Raw genomic sequence first — 19,982 nt, forward strand, 5'->3', positions numbered from 1 at the left:
AGGGACCGAGGGGACGCAACCCTATGGTCAACATTCCGCTTGTTTGTCGGTCGGTGGTCAGCGGAAGCCCCAGGGACATCCAAACCCTCTTTGCTTTGCCCTCTAACGTATTTGCCGTATCAACTATAACCAGAAATATAGAAAGAGTAACCGCAGAAACGTATTATAAAGGACCGACCGAAGATTAAAGGAATAACCAGGGCGGAAAGTTACAAATCCAATTCATTCCAATTTAACGCTATGCGATACTTAAGATTACTTCTTAAAAGGGTCTGAACGATCATTCTTGTTTGCTTATTTAGCTTCGTACTTTTGTTGCTTACTTACAGTTTACTGAATTGCTTTACTACTTTCCTACAAGTGTTTAAGTCACCACTCTGCAAATTGTTAGAAATAACTGACCTAAATCTATTTTAGATTTACTGGTTTATTTACAAATCGTTACCCAAAAACAAGGAAATTGCTGAAATTCATGTTCTTTATAGTATTTTAATGTTTTATAGGTTATGCAAACTGATATTCAGACGGTTGAACATGTTTCAAGTGCTCTAACATCTTCCTAAGTGAATTTTGCTCTATATCAATATTTTGATGGTTTTTTTCATTAGAGACAATACATTTTTTCAACTTTTGTGTTTTCTCATCATGTTCTAAAGGTCCCAGGTCTTCTTCACATCATCTTCAATGGATTCCAAAACGTAGTAGAGGTAACATCTTCCAAATTCTCCAATATCTTCATTTAAGAAGTTTCACCTGTAACCAGATTTCTGTAGGAATAAACTATTCAATATAAATAATGAAAAACACAACATTGATTGGATCTCACGATCTTAAAGATCAAAAACGGCTTCAGTGTAGATGTTTTTGTTGCGCGAAACTCCATAAAACTTTCGCCGCTAAAGCGCTTACCCTTTTTACCGTCACTTCATCAATCTTGGATAAGTTTATAAATTCAAAGTTGGAAAAGTACGGTCGCGTTAAAGTTATCTGACACGTTTCCGCTCTAATTACATGTAAAGAAATTAACCGCGGATATCGGTTCGCAACTTGCTCTCTTTGCCGGTCGTCGAAGTTCCGGGACTTGATTAACTTTTAAAATTCGCATTCTACGATGCATTATCAAGCGGATGTTCTTTGTTTTCAGTGGATTTGCTGCAGATGCTCGAGTTCAACATGAGTATTACGTTCCCCACCGCTCCGTTGCTTACCGTTATTTTGGCCTTAGTGGGTAAGTCTTTTTAATTATCACTGGATATTTGTCAACGTGGTTTTATTATTACAATCTTTACTACTTATAAGCAAATGTTGAACAAAGTATTCAGTACTGCCATGTACAGGGGTTTATATTTTACTCAATTGCTTACTTTGTTAATTTTAATCTGACAGCATCGTCATCATCACAGTAATAACATCTTGACAGATGTATTGTGAACTCATTCGGTATTGGCCGAAGCATTACTTATACTAAGGCATTATTCATAGTTTGTCAATTGCTTCCCTAATGGTGTTTCGCCATCTCATCCGACCAGGGTGCGTATTCTTGAAACGAGGGAAGGGAATTATCAAGAGAAAGACCTGTAGAATGTGACAGGAATCCGCTATTGCCAGCTACTGCTGTCCCATTCTATCAACACTTCTCTTGAGAAATCCGTTCCCTGCCTTCAAGAATAGGGAAGCTGAAGTCAGTACGTAAGACCCGCTGACATTGAGATCGAGACACTTCTTTGTCACATCCACCCAGCATGTAGGAGATTGACTCCGTCATAGACCAATGGGGATGGCCCTGTTCAACTAGTTTTTCCATGCTGTCTTTCCTGTGAATGTGTCCAAAAAGTGTCAGGGCACTCTTCAGCACTATGGAGGACGTCTTGGATTACCAATCTCATTTATAATTCAGACGTTCGTTCTATGTGCCGTCCACGGAATCCGCAGCATTCTCCTCCAGCGCCACATCTCGATGGCGATCGGCCTGTTTGACAGTCCATGTCTCCGATGCGTACAGAAAGATGGAAAAAACCAGGAATCGGACCAGTTTTGGTGAAGTCAGAGTCATGCCATATTCTACTGAGTTTTTCTATCAGCGTCATCCGAGGTATACGAAGTTTTGCTTCCAATTTGGAATTTTTGAGGATGGTTGTTATGTTCTCTGTCTATAATCATCACTTTGGCATTGTTGTAGTTAATTTTAACGCTAGTTTGTTCTAACGTACTAAAGAGGGCCAGTAGTTCAGCTTCTGTGGTTGCTAGAAGAGCTGTGTCGTCGGCATATCTCAAGTTGGATATCTTAGTTCCTCCAATGGTCATACCTCCCTCCCAGTTGTCCAGCACTTGTCGCATGATGAATTCTAAGAGTAAGCGTTGAAGAGGATAGGGGATAGTATACAGCCCTGACGAACTCCATTTTTTGTTTTTGTTTCGGCTGATAGCATGCCGTCAATTGGCACGTAAGCCGTGTTACTGAGTTGTTTAATAATTAATATTAGATGAGCAGGAACCCCCATGACATGCAGAACATCCCATAGTTTTGCCCATTGTACATTATCAAACGCTTTAGAGTAGTCTACGAAGCAGGTGGAAAGGAGAAGGCCTTATCAATTATTAGTCTCAGATTAAGGATCTGTTCATGACAGCATAGTCGTTTAAATCACTGATTACTAATTTGCCATATTTATGTCAATCACTTGTCAAATCCTAGATACTACCTACCTACAGGCTACTTATTGTCAAAGTATCAGGATGAAAAAGTGACACGGAGCAGAAGTAAATTCGGTTCGCTTTTTCGACGTAGCAAATTTTAAAATTTCATGTCGCAAAAATGCCCGGACGATGAAGAAAAATGCGAGACCGGAGACTTCATTTCTACTTCTCAACGAAATGGAATTAGTGTTTATTTACTCCGGGGTTGAAACGTTTCGACTCTTGACATTTTTCAGCATACATTAACCCGGCGTCGTGGGTCGGGCCCGCATTGTTATTCGTTCTGTATACAGATTAATTTTAATTATTAGGCAAAGACGGACCATGAATAATTTGTTTGTGTATACAGAAATTTGTCTCGTCCTTGCCAGCCTTGGCGGCCTTAATGAACGGGGGCCTTATTAAAATAAATGGTGGGTAGACGCGGCAAAGGAACCGTTTAAAATTTAAATGCTCCTCCGGTTCTCTATATAATTTTCGCAGATTTTCGCATGAATTTCTATAATCTACTGAATTTTCAGGTTGTTGGTCTTCACGTCGCACCCACGGGCAATACTCATTCAATGTAGTCAAAAATTGTTTTTTTAACGGAATTTCTTTTCAAATAATAATTGGATGAGTTTATCACTTACGGTTTTAAAATAATTTTTGGATTGCAAGAATAATAAATACTGCTAGAAACTCTTTTCTACTGATGAAGCCGAAGATCATGGTTTACCAAAATATGATGAGGTAGAAAAAGACTCTCCAATCTTGAAACAACATCAACAAATCACTTGGTGATGATGGCATGTCTGCCCAAAACAATAAAAGCTAGGGACTAGCTCGCTGTTGATGCAAACTGTTAAAATGTGGCAAACTGGGAAGAATGGTGTGATTACATGCCACTACACAAGAAAGGCTACAGAACAATAGCTCTTGTCACATGCAAGCAAAATTCTGCTTCATATCAGATTCCCAACGAACCGACAGAATTCATGCCAGGAAAGGAAACAAATCCGGAAGAAAGTAGAGCAAAAACATGTAGGAAGATATGATTTCAGAAGGCTTTTGATCTTTTGACAGGGATGGAATATTAATATTCTTATATAATTTATAAGAAAAAGACCTTAAAATCTAGAAAGCATACATAAAGTCAAAGAAGGACTTAAAGCCTAACAAACAGATGAATCAATTTTGGATGACAGAGATAAGAGAGAGTTTAAAAATCAAGCAAGAGAAGACATGAACATACAGAGAGAAAGAACAGCCAAGAAAAAGAGAAACTGGAAAAATGTATGGAAATTGAAGAATGTCAAGCCAAGGTAACTTGTTTGGTAACTTTAATCTTTTATTTATGTTTTATCACAAGGAGGTAAAGCAAATGGCGGGAACAGTTAATGTACTCAAGGCCTAGTTAAAGTGAAGAAGTTGGAAATTAAGCAATCCTGAGAGAGATGACGTGATAAAGCAGATGATCTCCCAATCTGAGAGGTAGAAAAGCTGGCCTTGAAAAATGCTAATAATTCTGCTGAAATATTAAGTTGATCAGAAGATTTACTAAAGATATTCCTGAAGATTCACAGTAGAATATTTAAACCATGTGAGGTAGAGATATCTGAGGCCCTATTCGGTTTTAGAGGTGCTGTAGGTACTAGAGAAGCTCTGTTCTCTATCCAGATGCTGTTTCAGCGATGCAGGGACGTCAACGCATGTTTCGTAGCAAATAAAGGAAGTTCTGCAAAAAAGCTGGAAGGGAAGGACCTCAAAATCATCAGAAATCTTTACTGAAATCAGACAGACAACAGAGGAGATACAAATATTACGTGGTGTAAGGCAGGGATGTATCTCTCTCTATCTCCTGTAATTTTCAATCTATACTCGGAATATATCTTCAAGCCCTGCAAGGTATTTAAGCTGGAATCCTGCTAAATGGAGAACGATTGAATACCGTAAGGTATGCAGATGATACCGTTATTTTTGCAGATAACCTAGTTTTCTTGCAACTGCTAATGGACAACAGTGTTCCGTCATACAGTCGACAATATGGTATGGAAATAAACACCAACAGAAGAAAGGTCATGATAAGGATGCGAAATAAAAAAGAGCTCCTGAATACAGTTAAGACTGGAAAGCTACAATATCTGGGACATGTAATGCGTAATGAGAGCCTTCTGTAATAGATCCTCCAAGGCAAGGATATGGAGCTAGAGTTATGACACATAATAGACGTTGTTTGAAATGTGTCACCACAAGGTTATCAACCAGGATAAAACCAATCACACCTTCGGGGGTCTTGTGAAGAATAGCTAACCACGAATTTTGAGTCAATTTTTTTTTTTGGGTTAGGTTACGTCCTATATAGTACAGATAAAAAAGAAAAAATGCGAACGATCCACAATTTTTGTCACAAAATCGTTCAAAAAATCCATGATTTTACAAGCATTTTGTGGAATTTGATCAGCTGATTTGGAAAGTTCGTCTGCGCTGTTGCCAAATCGCACGCGTAGTCTGAAATCAAATATTACATCATTCTTAAAAATTGTAGAAGTGTTTTGAAAAAATAATGAATATGAGAATATGTGAACCTATGCTAACCTAGTGGCCGATCACATAGAGTAATCAAAAACATGGTTATGCTGTAATGGTTATTTTTTAAATATTATTAAAAAAAAATGCTTAGGTGAACCTATGCTAACCAAGTGACTGATCACTTAGATGGCAACAGCGGACAAAGCATCTCGTCGTAGTAAATTCATGGTTAGTTATTGTTCACAAGACCCCACCTTCGGTATGTTCAAGATATTTCAAGAAAAACAAATGGGATCGAGAAAGTAATTGTGAAATCAATGGTAACAGATCAAAAGGAAGGTCTCCGACACTGTGATTGGATCAAACCAAAGAAATCATTGATCATGGTTTGCAGGAAGCTTTTCTTGCTGCTCAAGACAGAGGAAGATGGAGAACGACGATCCGAGCAATTGAAACGATGTCATCATACTCTCTCAAAAGTAAAAGGATAAGAGAAAAACTTTTGTAAAATCCATTAATAATTCTGTATTTAGATTTAAAAAAGGATAACTTTAATGAATTGCTTTCGATAATGTTATGATCAGGTTTTTGAGCATCTGCCCCACAGTGCGTTGGTTTTATTGCGCTATATAAACGTCAATGTTTGAGTAGTGGTAAATTAGATCCGTGACAAATCTTTACGAGATATTAACGGACCCATGCAGTTTAAAAGGGGGGATTGTATGGGGGGGTCGCCACCCCATATGAACGAATTTGTAATTTTATTCAACCAGAAGCGGAGGCCCTTTCTACGCTCTGACGGGCGGCGCGTTTCGCGACACTATGAATACGAAATCTCCACCACGTCGCGCCCCGACGGCGACGACGCTCCGTTCATAATAATGACCTGCCAAAGAGCAGCCTGAATGTTTTTGCGAAATTATAATTGAATCGGTTCCGGCATGTAATAGACAACTTGACAAATATGGTCGGAGGGGCGGGCGACGCCAACGCTATTTACTGGAAAATTTCATTCACATAAATAATGACAATATTCATGAACGGTAGTTCTGTGCATATAGTAGTTTAGGTGTTAATTTTCTATTAACAATTCAAAATACCACATGCAATTCTCTTACAGATCTGACTATCAAACATGTTTATACATATTAGTTTTCTTCTTCTTCTTTCAGTTTGGTTATCATGTATTTTGGATACTGCAAATTTAAACCAGTTGGAAGTTGTTGCGATTGTACCATTCTCTCAAGTTCTTCAACCATAAATTCCTTTTTCTGATTCCTCCTATGGATCTTTTGCTCCTTGGATAATAAAATGCAGCAACTAGTATTGCAGTTTGCGTTTTTTGATATTAAGTGTCATTCTTTATCTTTCTCTATCCTCTGCAAAACCTTCACATTTGTCACTCTCTCTGTCCACGATACTCTTACATCCACATTTTAAATGCTTCTATTCTCTTGGTATCAATCTTTTTCAGTGTCCACGCTTTCATTCCGTAGAAAAGAACCGATAGGACGTATGATGATCTCACAGGGGAAATTTTAAGATTAAGTACACAGAACACCTTCTTCATTTTAGTAAATGTGGCTCTAGCTTTTTTCACTCTGATGCCTCTACTATTCTGTTAATTACTATCTGAAGATCTTCCGAAGTTTCGGCAATTACAACGGTGTCATCGGCATATCTTATGTCGTTTATTGGGATGCCATTTACTTTAATTATTGTACTTTGTATCTTGCTCTGAAAGTGCTCTGTTTATGATATTTTCTGAGTATAGGTTGAATAAGATTGGTGAGAGTATACATGCCTTTCTTAATTTCGATATCATCAATTATCATAACTTTGAACGGAGTTGAGAGATATAAAAATTAATGTAGCTGAAAATAAGTCTAAAGACTAAAAACAGTCCAGAAGTTAAGACAAAGATTAGATAGATATTAGATAATGGGTGTACAACTCAATTTTCTGGACTGGAATTAAGTTTTCGGACTAATTTATTTCTAAAAATTAGCTTTCAAGACTGATATCGTAGCATTTAGTGTCAAAATTTTTTACTTTCATTACTGAAGAACTTTAAAGCACTGAAAAAAAATGAAATGCCATTTTTAAGACTATGGATGGAGTGTAGAAACTGGCTTTTAGGCCTGATAAGTCAAAAACTTTGTGAAAATAGTCTTGAAACTCGATTTTTTAGGCTGAAAACAGCCTTAAAGCACTAAAAACAGTCTAAATTTTTAAGAAATGCTCGAATTTTTAGCACTGACGTGTCTAGAAGTCAATTTAATAGTGACCAAGCGTGAAATGATATTTTTAAGCCAAAGACTTGATGAAGATAGTTTTGAAACTCTATTTTCCGAGCTGAAAGCAGTTTTAAAGCACTAAAAATAGTCCAGATTTCTAAGAAACTGAAAAGCAAAGTAAAAAAACTTGAAAAGTTAGTCTTCAAGTCAATTTTCATGAACTTAATGTCAGTATCCTGTATTTAAGACTATTTTCAACACAATTTGGTTTCAAATTATGAAAACTGTCTTGAAATGCAAATATTAAGCTTCTGATGTCACTTTCCATCGGTTCAGAGACACTTTTTGGTGTTGTCAATTTTTAAGGTTTAAATGTGTGAATTTGTACTCCAACATTCTAGAAAAAGTAGTTTTTCATGTTTACAAGTGAATTTTTAATACTAAAGAATTTTTTTAAGCCTTTTAAGTCAACTTTCACAGTTTTCAAATCAATTTTCAAGACTAAAGACAATTTTGAAGATTCTTAAGTTAGTTTTCACCGTTTTAAAGTCAATTTACTGGTTTCTATGTAAATTTGTAAGTCTTTCATTTGTCCGCATACTAAACTCCTTTCTTTTTCAACTTGATCAAGGAAATTAGAAAAATGAAAACAATCTGTTTTGTCACTACGCCTCTGGACAAGTCAATGACGGATTACTGACATTTTAAACTGGACCACTCTGTATATTGATCCATCTGTTTTGTATTTCTTTCAGGAATATCTTTCTCTGTATCTCTTCTTTACTTATTATGGTCCTTCATCCCCTTGTATGTCAGTATCCCGTATTTAAGACTATTTTCAAGACTAAAATGTTGAAATTTGCCTTCAAATGCAATTTTTAAGTTTCGGGTGTCACTTTTCATTGGTTCAGATACCCTTTTCATTGTCTAAGTCAATTTTTAAGGTTGAAATGTGTGAATTTGTCAAAAATTTTAGGTAAAGTAGTTTCTCAGGTCTACAAGTCAATTTTCAATACTAAAGTTTTTCAATTTATCTGGAAACTACTACACTACAGTTTTTTAGTCTCTAAAGTCAATTTTCAAGACTAAATCGTTAACTAATTGCTAACTCAACTACTTTTTTCGAGTAGCTGCGACAGATTGTGTTTTACTGACATATTTCCGTCAATATTCCTTTTAGAAGAGCTGAAAATAAAGTGTTGCAATCATAAATTTCGAGTCAAATCCAGCGAAAAATAGCAGCCAATATCGCGAGCATTTGATCAACAATAAAAACTTCGACGCCTGTAAATAGACACTGAGAAGAAGGGTCGCGATGGCAACTGGTTGCCATTGTCGAAGGGCTGCCTCGAGCCCTTCGTTTCCTAAAGTTCGCCCTTACTTGTTGCAACTTTTGCGTGTTGTGGCCACCCCATACGCCTCTCCGCCTGTTGAGTCTCGTTTCTTTTTCCAGTGGCGTAGCCACCGCCTTTAATACTCTCCCAACTCACTTTGACAATTCGAGTTACGCCTCTGGTTTCCTTATGGCACACTTATCGTATCGACTTGAGAATCGGCGACGAGAGAGATGGCCAAATGAATTAGGGCTACGTGTAGGAGGGTGATAAGTGGTTTCCGCAAGAAAACAGAAAGTTTGATTTATTTTACGGTGTGCGACAGTCCCAAAAATTCTCCAGTAGGAGAAGAACACTACTTTTCTAAGTTTCAGTTAATAATATCAAAAGTTTGCGAATTTGGTCGAAATTGACAGGAAACTCACTAGCATTTTAGTGAAGTTAGTGAATCCAGGACACACAATTCCTAAAGTCATAAAGCAAATAATGTTTCCTATTATTTAACAAACTGAAGTGTTTACTTATTAAGAAGTACTTATTAATGGTTGTGTTACTCTCAGGTAGAATAGGAAAACTTCCCCTAGCAGCACACAAATATTGCAAAAATATTTTAACATTTTATCAATATTGAAAACGACAGATTTTGTTTTCAATACTGCAAGAATGTTTTCAATCGTTATTTTGGCAATATTTGTATTTCAGAAATGTTATTTATTTTAAAAATATATATAAATCTTCCGATTTCAATGTTGATAAAACGTTCGATAAAAATATGTGTACAATATAACTTAGAGATATTTCAGCAATATTAATTCAAACTTGCATTGATTTACTTGATTTAGGATCCAAATGTGATTTAAAAATAAGCTAAAAGACAAATAGAAAATATTGGCATTTCTGCCACAAGATAGTACGTAGGTACATTTATCTTAATTTTTTAACCTTTTTATTATTAACTGAATAAAGAGCACATTCAGTTTGATCAATCAATCAAATCAATCAATTGTTGAAATGAATCAAACACTGACACTGACAGTACTTCAAAAAACTTTTAACCAAAAAGAGAAGAAAGAATAGAAAAAAAATTAAGAATAAATAGTCATGGAAAATGCCAATAGTGAAAAAAAAAAAAACTCAAATACCATTCCTAAACTTTACAGGGTGTTATTTTTTGGGGATTGGGCCCCTTTCGAGGGGTGTGACATGGTTTTAAATTTGGGCCCATATTATATAATATGAGCATTATCATAGATTATTCAAAATTATTATGCGATATTATTGATTATATTGGTATTATATCGGTATTATTCTAAATAATACTAAAATTATATGTATTATTGCATATTATTAATATTATTTGGTGAGAGACCCGAATATTATTTAAGTGTCACACCACTGGGTGAGTGGTATATACAGTACAGTGTAAAAATAAGTGGAATAAAAAAATACTAAATTAGAGCGAAACTAATATTGGATTAATTATTTTTTTTACTAACTTCGAAAAATATTTAAATCGCATTTTTTCCATTTTTGAGTGATTGTAATTTTTTTATTTGAACTCTTATAGATTTCACTAAAACGCCATTAGAAAGAGAATAAAGAAAACTACAAAATGAGCCAAAAATGGCTTCTCTAGCTCTTCAGGTTACCGAGATATTGAATTTCAAAAAGTAGTACAAAAAGACCCCTAATATTCTTTTTTGAAAAATGAAAAATTTTTAAGTGATTTTTTTGTACTTATTTCATCTATTTAAGGAGGATTATTATGGATTATTTAATATTATTGATATTATGTCGGTATTATTTCAAATAATACTGATATTATATGTATTATTGCTTGATTATCCTATTATTATGGATTATGCCGTATTATTTGGTGAGTGACCCCAATATTATTCAAGTGTCACACCCCTCATCCCTCTTTTTCCTTTCCAAACATTTTTCATGTGCAGTGTGAATCAATTAAAGGTATTTTTTGAAAAAATACAATTTCTTTGCCAACGGTTACAGATACGAAAGAAATAAATGATACAAAAAAGTTCCTAAACTGAATGTTTAAGAAAAACAAAACATAACTAGTTTGAGGTGCTAAATTTGGCTGAAAATTAAAACTTTTAACATCCTGTAATTCTTTTAAAAACAATTTTTGGAACATAGTTTATATAGGAAATTATAGTTATTTTTATACCTAGAATACGCGGTGAGGTTTAAGTTTGCGTATTAAAACTTGCAACACCCTGTATAACCTCAAAAACTAAGAACATATCGATAATGTTGCTCCAACGTTGATAATACCTAAACATATTTCTAATCAACGCACTTCAATCATTGTATTATTGAAGATCTCAATATTGATCAAATATTGTAAGTAGGAAAAATCAAACATGACAACCAAATCAGGATTCAATACATTTACCAATCAATTTGCAGCGTTACGTCATCCCATTTTCCAATATATCTAAAATTATACTTTCTACACTAAAATAATGATAATGACGTTGCTTCACGACAAAATGAATTCACCAAACATGCCGAATAAACATAAATAAATTTTACTACAGCAGCCCACACGATCACGTAACTGCAATCTACACTGGTCCGCTCTATACATGAGAGTTGTAGGTAATGATTGCCAATTAGAACTATTTCCAGGATTTACATTCATTATTTTTATAGTTTTGATGCAAAATTAGCATCACAGGGCGTTAATATCTCCGATATCTCCATGTATTTTATGATGACGCAATTCGTTTCGATCACTTGATATTATAATAGTTTAAATACAGTTGCAACGTTATTTGAGTTGTTTTTAACTTTTATTTGTTTGTCATGGAAATACACAGTTTGATTTTACACACGAGTATATTGGCTCAAATTTTAAACTGTGAGTGATTTTTTGATTAAACGAAAAATTATTTACAAACAAATAAAATTATTTAAAAAAAAAAATGGGTGGGAAACTAATAATTTGCAGCTTAGTTTGACTGTAAAAAACTGGTTATTGATGTCAAATCTTCTACGTCATAAAACGTCCATTGGATTTTTTTTTAAACTGAACCGCAAACAATACAACCAAATTCCGGTTTGTTTGTGAAACATACAATTTTATATTTGCGTTCCACAGGCCCGAAGCAACACGAACTGATTGTTTATTATTCCAGTTGGCAATTTTCCACAGTTTTGCCCCGGCATGCACCAAATTTTTTTTTTTTGTGGAATCGAATATCGTTAAGACGCCTTGGATATTTCAGGGGATTTCCAAGATATCATGTATGTGTAACCTGAGCGTAAAGTACCTTTTGTAACATCGTCGTCGTGGAGACGGCACAAGAGAAAAACCGGTTAGACTCCGGTTACACAAATAATAACCTGCTCACAATAGTTGCTTTATATATACAATCCCCCAAGGTGAAGATTGCAGAAATTTTCGCATGCAAACGGGTCAACCGTTCGTCTGGCCGTTTCCAAAAGGAAAGTTTAAAAGGGAAGAAAAGAGGCCCTTTATTGTAACAGCTACCCGGGAGTTTAACAAAAGAAAAGGATACCACTGTAATGCCCTTTTAGAAAAGAAAATAGAAGTAACCACCGGTAAAAATCTCAACAATACCGCGTTTTAAAGCAGGTTCTCGATACGGCCGGAAAATCTTTTCCGATCCAAAACCCTCTTGTATTTATGTTATTGTTAACGGCCGGTAACAGAGTTTCCCTTTTAAATAAGTTTACTTTTTATGGCTTTAGTTAATTAAAGAAAGGTGATTTTTCTTTTGTATGGAAGTTTAGATGTTTGGTAAACATTGATGCTTAACTTTAGTGTGGTTGGACATTTAACAACTAATTTAATAATGTAAAATTGTCTTGCAAAAGTAGTATGACGGAAAGTGCGAGAAAATTGAAGAACTGTACCTAAATCATGGAATTGGCATTGGAAGTATCCCAATCTGTTATGCAACGCAAACCGGAAATTAATTTATAACAATAGAATTTGGAGAACGATGAAAGACAAGAACATAATACAGATAGCCTACAAGGGGACCATAATAAATTAAGAAGAAATAATAAAGAAAGAAGAGTTACAGAGAAAGAGATTCCTGAAAGAAATACAAAACGGATCAATATACAGAGTGGTCCATTTTTAAATGTCAATAATCCGCCATTGACTTGTCAAGTGGCGTATTCGTCACTAGATCATCATCAATAACAGTTTGTTTTAATTTCCTTGTTCAAGTTGAAAAAGAAAGAATCTCTTACAAAATTCCGATTTGCCACTTTGTTTATAAGATAATTGAGTTTTTACGTTCAAAGACCTAAAACCAACCTAACCCAACTTAAAAATTGTCTCAAAAAAGGTTAAAAATTTACTTAAAAAGCTGAGAAAATGTCTTTGTAGCCAGTTTTCATAGTTTCCGGACAAATGAAAGACTTGAATCTTAGAAATTGACATAGAAACCAGTAAATTGACTTTAAAACGATGTAAATTTACTTAAGAATTTTAAAAATTGTCTTTAGTCTTGAAAACTGTGAAAATTGACTTGAAAGTCTTAAAAACTGTCTTTGTAGACAGTCGTCATAGTTTTCATATAAACTGAAAAACTGTAGTATTGAAAATTGACTTGTAGACATGAAAAAATACTTTTTCTTCAATGTTGGAATACAAATTCACAAATTTAAACCTTAAAAATTGACTTGAACATCAAAAAGTGACATCAGAAGCTTAATATTTGCATTTGAAGAAAATTTTCATAATTTGAAACCAAATTTCAATATTTTAGTCCTGAAAATAGTCTTAAATACAGGATACTGACATTAGGTTCATGAAAATTCACTTGGAGACTAACTTTTCTAGTTTTTTTACTTTGCTTTTCATTTTCTGAGAATTCTGGACTATTTTTAGTGTTTTTTAACTGCTTTCAGCTTTGACAATCGAGTTTTAAGAGAAGTTTTTGACATAGTAGACTTAAAAGACTATTTTAACATTCTCCATAGGCTTAAAAGTGTCATTTCAAGCTTTGTCACTATTTAATTGACTTCTAGAACCCAATTCTCAATATATTAACAATCGCAAGCATATTTGTCGCAGTTACTCAAAAAAAGTAGTCGAATTAGCAATTAGTTAACGATTTAGTTTTGAAAATTGACTTTTAGATCTGAAAAACTACTTTACCATAAAATTTTTGACTACAAATTCACACATTTCAACCTTGAAAATTGACTTCGACACCAAAAAAGGTATCTGAAACAATGAAAAATGACATCCGAAGCTTAAAAATTGCATTTGAAGGCAAATTTCAACATTGTAGTCTTGAAAATAGTCTTAATCTAATACGGGATACTGACATACAAGGGGATGAAGGAAAGTAAAGAAGAAATAATAAAGAAAGAAGAGATACAGAGAAAGAGATTCCTGAAAGAAATACAAAACAGATGGATCAATATACAGAATGGTCCAGAATCCAGAGTCCAGAATAACAGAATCTTAATGTTTTCTTTAGGCTTCAAAATTTATTTGAAAACTGTGAAAATTGAATTAAAAGGCTTAAAAAGCAATGAAAAATCCGAGAAATGTCAACATTTTAGCCTTGAAAATAGTCTTAAATACAGGACACTGACATTAGGTGCATGAAAATTGACTTGGAGACTAACTTTTCTAGTTTTTTTACTTTGCTTTTCATTTTCTTAGAACTCTGGAGCATTTTTAGTGCTTTAAAACTGCTTTCAGCTTGGAAAATAGACTTTCAAAACTATCTTCACCAAGTTTTTGACATAACAAGACTTTTTCATTCTTCACAGGCTTAAAAATATCATTTCAAGCTTGGTCACTATTTAATTGACTTCTAGACACGTCACGAAATCTTGTTTAGGACTATTTCTAATAGTAAACGTCAATTTTCAGCCTTCACTAGTGAATTTTTGCACTAAATGCTACGATATTAGTCTTAAAAACGAATTTTAAGAAATTAATTTGTACTGTTTCCAGTGTTTAATTGGAATCTAGACTGGTTTCAGTCCAGAAAATTGAGTTATACACAAATTAAAGTACTGAAAATAGACTTTTGGACTCTTTAGTCTTAGTAAAGTAATTTCTAGCATTAAAAGTCAACTTTTAGACTATTTCTTGTAGTAGAGTCAAAATGAAGCTACTAACATGAAAACTGAATTTATGGTGAATTTTTAAAGTTTCAGTTCAAACTATTTTAACTTTGTTTTGGTGCAGTCACTTGGTTAACGCTCTGTAATGTCCATATTGAAGTAGGAAGATTTATGAAAATTTTACACAATATTCTAGACGCTTTGGTCTATATTGTGTAACAAAATTCAGAAATGTCTTGTTTTGACATCTTGTACAAGTATTTATTTTCATCCTGTTTTTTGATTTTAAAAGTTTTTCAAATAAAAAGAAATCTAGTATAAAATGTATGGTATAATCCAATTTCCAGCATTTTACACGTGGTAGTGGAATAGGTTAACCAAATGCAAATGAATAGGGAAACCCACTGTTTATAAGAAAACAACAAACTGGAATCCGTTCAATTTTCCTCAATCTTACCGACTTCGCTACCGATCTAAAAGTTGCTTTTAAAAAAGGAAGAAAATACAGCGGGAAAGCGAAAACCTTTAAGTATTCCCCGACAGCCGTTAAGACAGCTTGATCGATTCAAACAACGTACAAAGTTTTCTATAAAAATGTTAATGCAGACCGTAAAAAACCTTTGACACACGACCGAAAATCAAGCCGAATACATTAAAACGTTTTCGGGGGGGTGCACAACTTTAAAAAGGGAGTTTTTTTTTCAATTCAACTTTTCGTCGTGTTTTAAAAAAAAAAACTGGCGAATTAAACGTTTCTGAATAATTTAATTTGGCCGTTGGGGAAAATCCGGCAATATGAGAGAACGTAACTTTTTCAAGTTTTTGTTGATGATGTACCATTAAATCTGTAATAATTATTTTTTTTCTTTGATTTATTAATACTACTTGCGATCATTTGTTTAATCAAAAATGTAATTCAATTACTTTCAAGTAAAAATTGAATTTTAGCTAACCAACCTAACCTCTGTTTTTTTTTGATCGGACAGCATATTTTTAATTATAGCAAAGTTTCAGTATTTTCCTGAAGTTACTTTTTTAAAAAATATGTTAACTTCTAACCAACTTTTATGCGTCATTAAATAACCCTATTTTTTAGCTATCCATGGAGGTATAAAAGTTTTAGAGAAGTGTATCAAATAAGCGAGTTATTCAAAGTTATACAACAAGTGTCAAATGTGTAAAACTCGCTTGACTTTTACGCCCTCTATCAGCAAAACCAACTTTTCCTCAATCCTCTTTATTTTGTATTCTTTTCTCTTGTTTTTTACATGCAATTTACTAATTAATTTGACAGTTTGATTATTAATTTTTTATACCTCGTCATTCAAGTATTTTTTGTTGAAACGTTTAAACAGTAATTTTTCAATGTTTGCAGTGTATTTGATTGTTTATATCATCGTGTTTGTTTATTATTAAAAAAAATTCAATCTGCACGAATAGAGACGAGACAATATACGTGCTCTAATAACTAATCATTCGTACATGTTTGAACACGTCATTTTTCATAATACGATAATTATGTGCTGGAAAACGCTGCAGTAATGTAAAACCCAAGTGGATTTTTCAGCTTTAAATTACACTAAACTGCACTCGAATTTGATCGAGTGTTTGAACAGTCATCAATTTTTCTGGAAAAGTGGTTGTAATAATGTTGCGTAAATTGACGGTTATTCACCGGTAAGGTAAAGTAAAATTTAAAAAGTAACATTCAGTGTGACTGAAAAATGTACGAATTTTACCAGTAAATTCCACTTTGATCAGTAAATTTATGGGTCTAATTGACATTTGCTTGAAAATCTATCATTTTCCTGTCATGGTTGTCATTAATTTCATTAAAGTCTTTTTAGGCCAATATTGTCTTATTTACTGACTGAATTGTCAAAATAACTGTAATCAATCTTAGAAACACGTCTTGTTTCGAAAACTGTTTTAAACTGTAATTCTTGCAAATTCTAGGCAAATTTTTGACATTAGTTACAGATATCACGTGGTTTTTGGAAGATAATTTAATTAGCTGGGCAGTCATGTGACCACTGTCAAAATAACGATTATAAATCTCAGAAACACCTTTTGTATCGATCATTGCAAGAAAATTTCTCTAAATGATGATTTTGGCAACTTTCGAGCACAGTTTGACAGTCAGGAACAAAATTGATTGTCGAACCCACTGTTTTAAGCACATTTTTGGAATCCTCATTGAATTTCCTATCCAATAACTTAAAAAAACACTACAAAATTTGGTACAGTCAGAGAGAAAAGCGGTGTCAAAGTTTGAACTGCCAGAAACATAGTTTGAAAGGACAGTCAGAGACACAATCGATTGTAAAACCCACTTGGAGTGAGAAAATGATTTATTTAAGCACATTTTTGGAATCCTTATTGAATTTCCTATCCAATAACCTAAAAAAACACTACAAAATTTGGTACAGTCAGGGAGAAAAGCGGTGTCAAAGTTTGAAATGCCAGAAACCCAGTTTGAAAAGACAGTCAGAGACAAAATCGCCTGTAAAACCCACTAGGAGTGAAAAAGTAACTATTTTAAGCACATTTTTGGAATCCTGATTAAATTTCTTATTCAATAACAAGGAAAAACACTTCAAAATTTGGTACAGTCAGGGAGAAAAGCGGTGTCAAAGTTTGAACTGCCAGAAACACAGTTTGAAAGGACGGTCAGGAACAAAATCGCCTGTAAAACCCACTCGGAGTGAGAAAATAACTATTTTAAGCACATTTTTGGAATCTTCATTGAATTTACTATTCAATAACTTAAAAAAAATACTACAAAATTTGGTACAGTCAGGCAGAAAAGCGGTGTCAAAGTTTGAACTGCCAGAAACACAGTTTTAAGGGTCAGTCAGGGACAAAATCTCCTGTAAAACCCACTTGGAGTGAGAAAATGATTTATTTAAGCACATTTTTGGAATCCTCATTGAATTTCCTATCCAATAACCTAAAAAAATACTACAAAATTTGGTACAGTCCGGGAGAAAAGCGTTGTCAAAGTTTGAACAGTCAGAAATACAGTTTGAAAGGACGGCCAGGGACAAAATCGCCTGTAAAACCTACTTGGAGGGAGAAAATGATTTATTTAAGCACATTTTTGGAATCCTCATTGAATTTCCTATCCAATAACCTAAAAAAACACTACAAAATTTGGTACAGTCAGGGAGAAAAGCGGTGTTAAAGTTTGAACTGCCAGAAACACAGTTTGAAAGGACGGTCAGGGACAAAATAGCCTGTAAAACCCACTTGGAGTGAGAAAATGATTTATTTAAGCACATTTTTGGAATCCTCATTGAATTTCCTATCCAATAACCTAAAAAAACTCTACAACATTTGGTACAGTCAGGGAGAAAAGCTCTGTCAAATTTTAAACTGCCAGAAACACAGTTTTAAAGGTCAGTCAGGGACAAAATCGCCTGTAAAACTCACTTGGAGTGCGAAAATAACTATTTTAAGCACATTTTTGAAATCCTCATTAAATTTTCTATCCAATAACATGAAAATACACTTAAAACTTTGCTACAGTCAGGGAGAAAAGCGGTGTCAAACTTTGAACTACCAAAAACACAGTATTTGTATTTTTTGAAGTAAAATATTTACGTTACCAGTATTTTACCCACTACTAAGTTGTAATAATTTTGTACTAAACTTGTTGGTCAACAATTTAATTTAAATTTTTACAGGTATCGAGGCAATTATGTCAGAATTTTTCAACGACACCAGCACCGCTTTCTATGTGATTTTGATAGTTTGGATGGCAGACCAGTACGACGCCATCTGTTGCCACACCCCCATAACGAAACGACATTGGTTAAAGTAAGTAGATTCCTGATTAGTAGTCTTATAAAGTTTCTATACACCAAAGATAATTTACTTATATAGCGGGTAGCCTGAATCCGAAAGTTTCCTAATTTAATTCCGTTAAACTTGTAAGTATTTCAATCTGCCTGGTCGTAAGCAAGTTCGAAAGTCTCTTTAATTAAAAACGCATAAATAAAATCAGAATGTTAATGGCCAAAGTCCCTGCTACACTAGAGACCAAGCTCGGATGTAGATTTTTAAATATTTATTAGTCGTTGCTACTTCCTTCAAGTTTACAAACAAGAAGTTGATTATTTGAGAAGAGGGAGGGAGAATGATGCGTTTCGCAAAAGTTTCTAGAGCGCAGGTGGTTTTATACGTCCTGACAAGTTCCTTACAACTTTTAATATAGGAAATCTGTCGCTCATTCTGCCAATGGTTATTACTTTCGATGGTCGCTTTAATAAAGCCGGAGCCGTTCAAAAAGCTTCTATTTCGGTGAATACCAAGGGCGGAAATCAAAGGATCCCCGGGAGAGACACAGACGAGCATAATTGCATTTGTTCTAACTGACGCCACAACAAGAACCGCTTAAATTTTGAGCGAATTTAACTTTGAGGAAATTAAATTATTAAACTTCATAAAAAGTTCAGATGCGAACAACTTGTCCAACGCTCATCTCCTGAATTTAAACGGATTTATTTGATTCGTTTGATTTGGAAAATGCGGGCTTTTGGAAAACTGTTCAGGAGTCAAATTGAAAAATTTTGCAATTAATGTGAAAAACACTGTATTATACGTATACGAAATGCATAATTCTAAAGCTGGTGAGTTGGTAACAATTTTGGAAATTATTCAGTAACAAAGTGATTAAATTTTCTCTAGTTTCTGCTGTCTGTAATTAAATCTGCATAGAGTTGCATTAGAGTATTTTGTAAAGGTTTCTTGATTAATTTACATAATGAACAAAGGTTCTGCAAAGTTTACAACGAATTTATCAGCAGCAATTGAAGTTTAAACGTAAACCAAGCGCGCCAAAACGACGAATTTCGATCTAAGCGCCGTGTGACGTCACGAGGCACGTTTCAGTTTGGACGCGTTAAGTGCTTGTCGATTAGTCTCTTTTATGTGTGATTATTAATTTTTGTTTTGCTTGTTTCTCAATTATTATTGAAGGGAAAATGGCTTGTCAATACAAAATGGTGGCAGAGTGCACAAGTTCCACTAAGACCACACCAAGAATCATTAATTAAAGTGCCATAAACAAAGAGATGTTTTTCAAACGCTTCTAACAATTTTGTTAGTTTTAACA

The 19,982-nt window shown here is 34.0% G+C and overlaps 1 protein-coding gene across 1 annotated transcript in view; it reads left to right on the forward strand.

Moving 5' to 3' along the window:
- The window catches only part of LOC145728962 (membralin), a 93,331-nt gene that overhangs the window by 17,675 nt on the left and 55,674 nt on the right, over positions 1-19,982 (forward strand). Inside the window, exons 7-8 of the mRNA XM_081979540.1 lie at positions 1,145-1,228; positions 18,553-18,685. Coding sequence (XP_081835666.1) covers positions 1,145-1,228; positions 18,553-18,685 — 217 coding nt within the window. The remainder of the gene's footprint in view (positions 1-1,144; positions 1,229-18,552; positions 18,686-19,982) is intronic.

This window comes from Ips typographus, linkage group LG5, assembly GCF_016097725.1.
Source record: "Ips typographus isolate SLU linkage group LG5, UJ_Ityp_2.0, whole genome shotgun sequence".
NCBI lineage: Eukaryota > Metazoa > Arthropoda > Insecta > Coleoptera > Curculionidae > Ips > Ips typographus.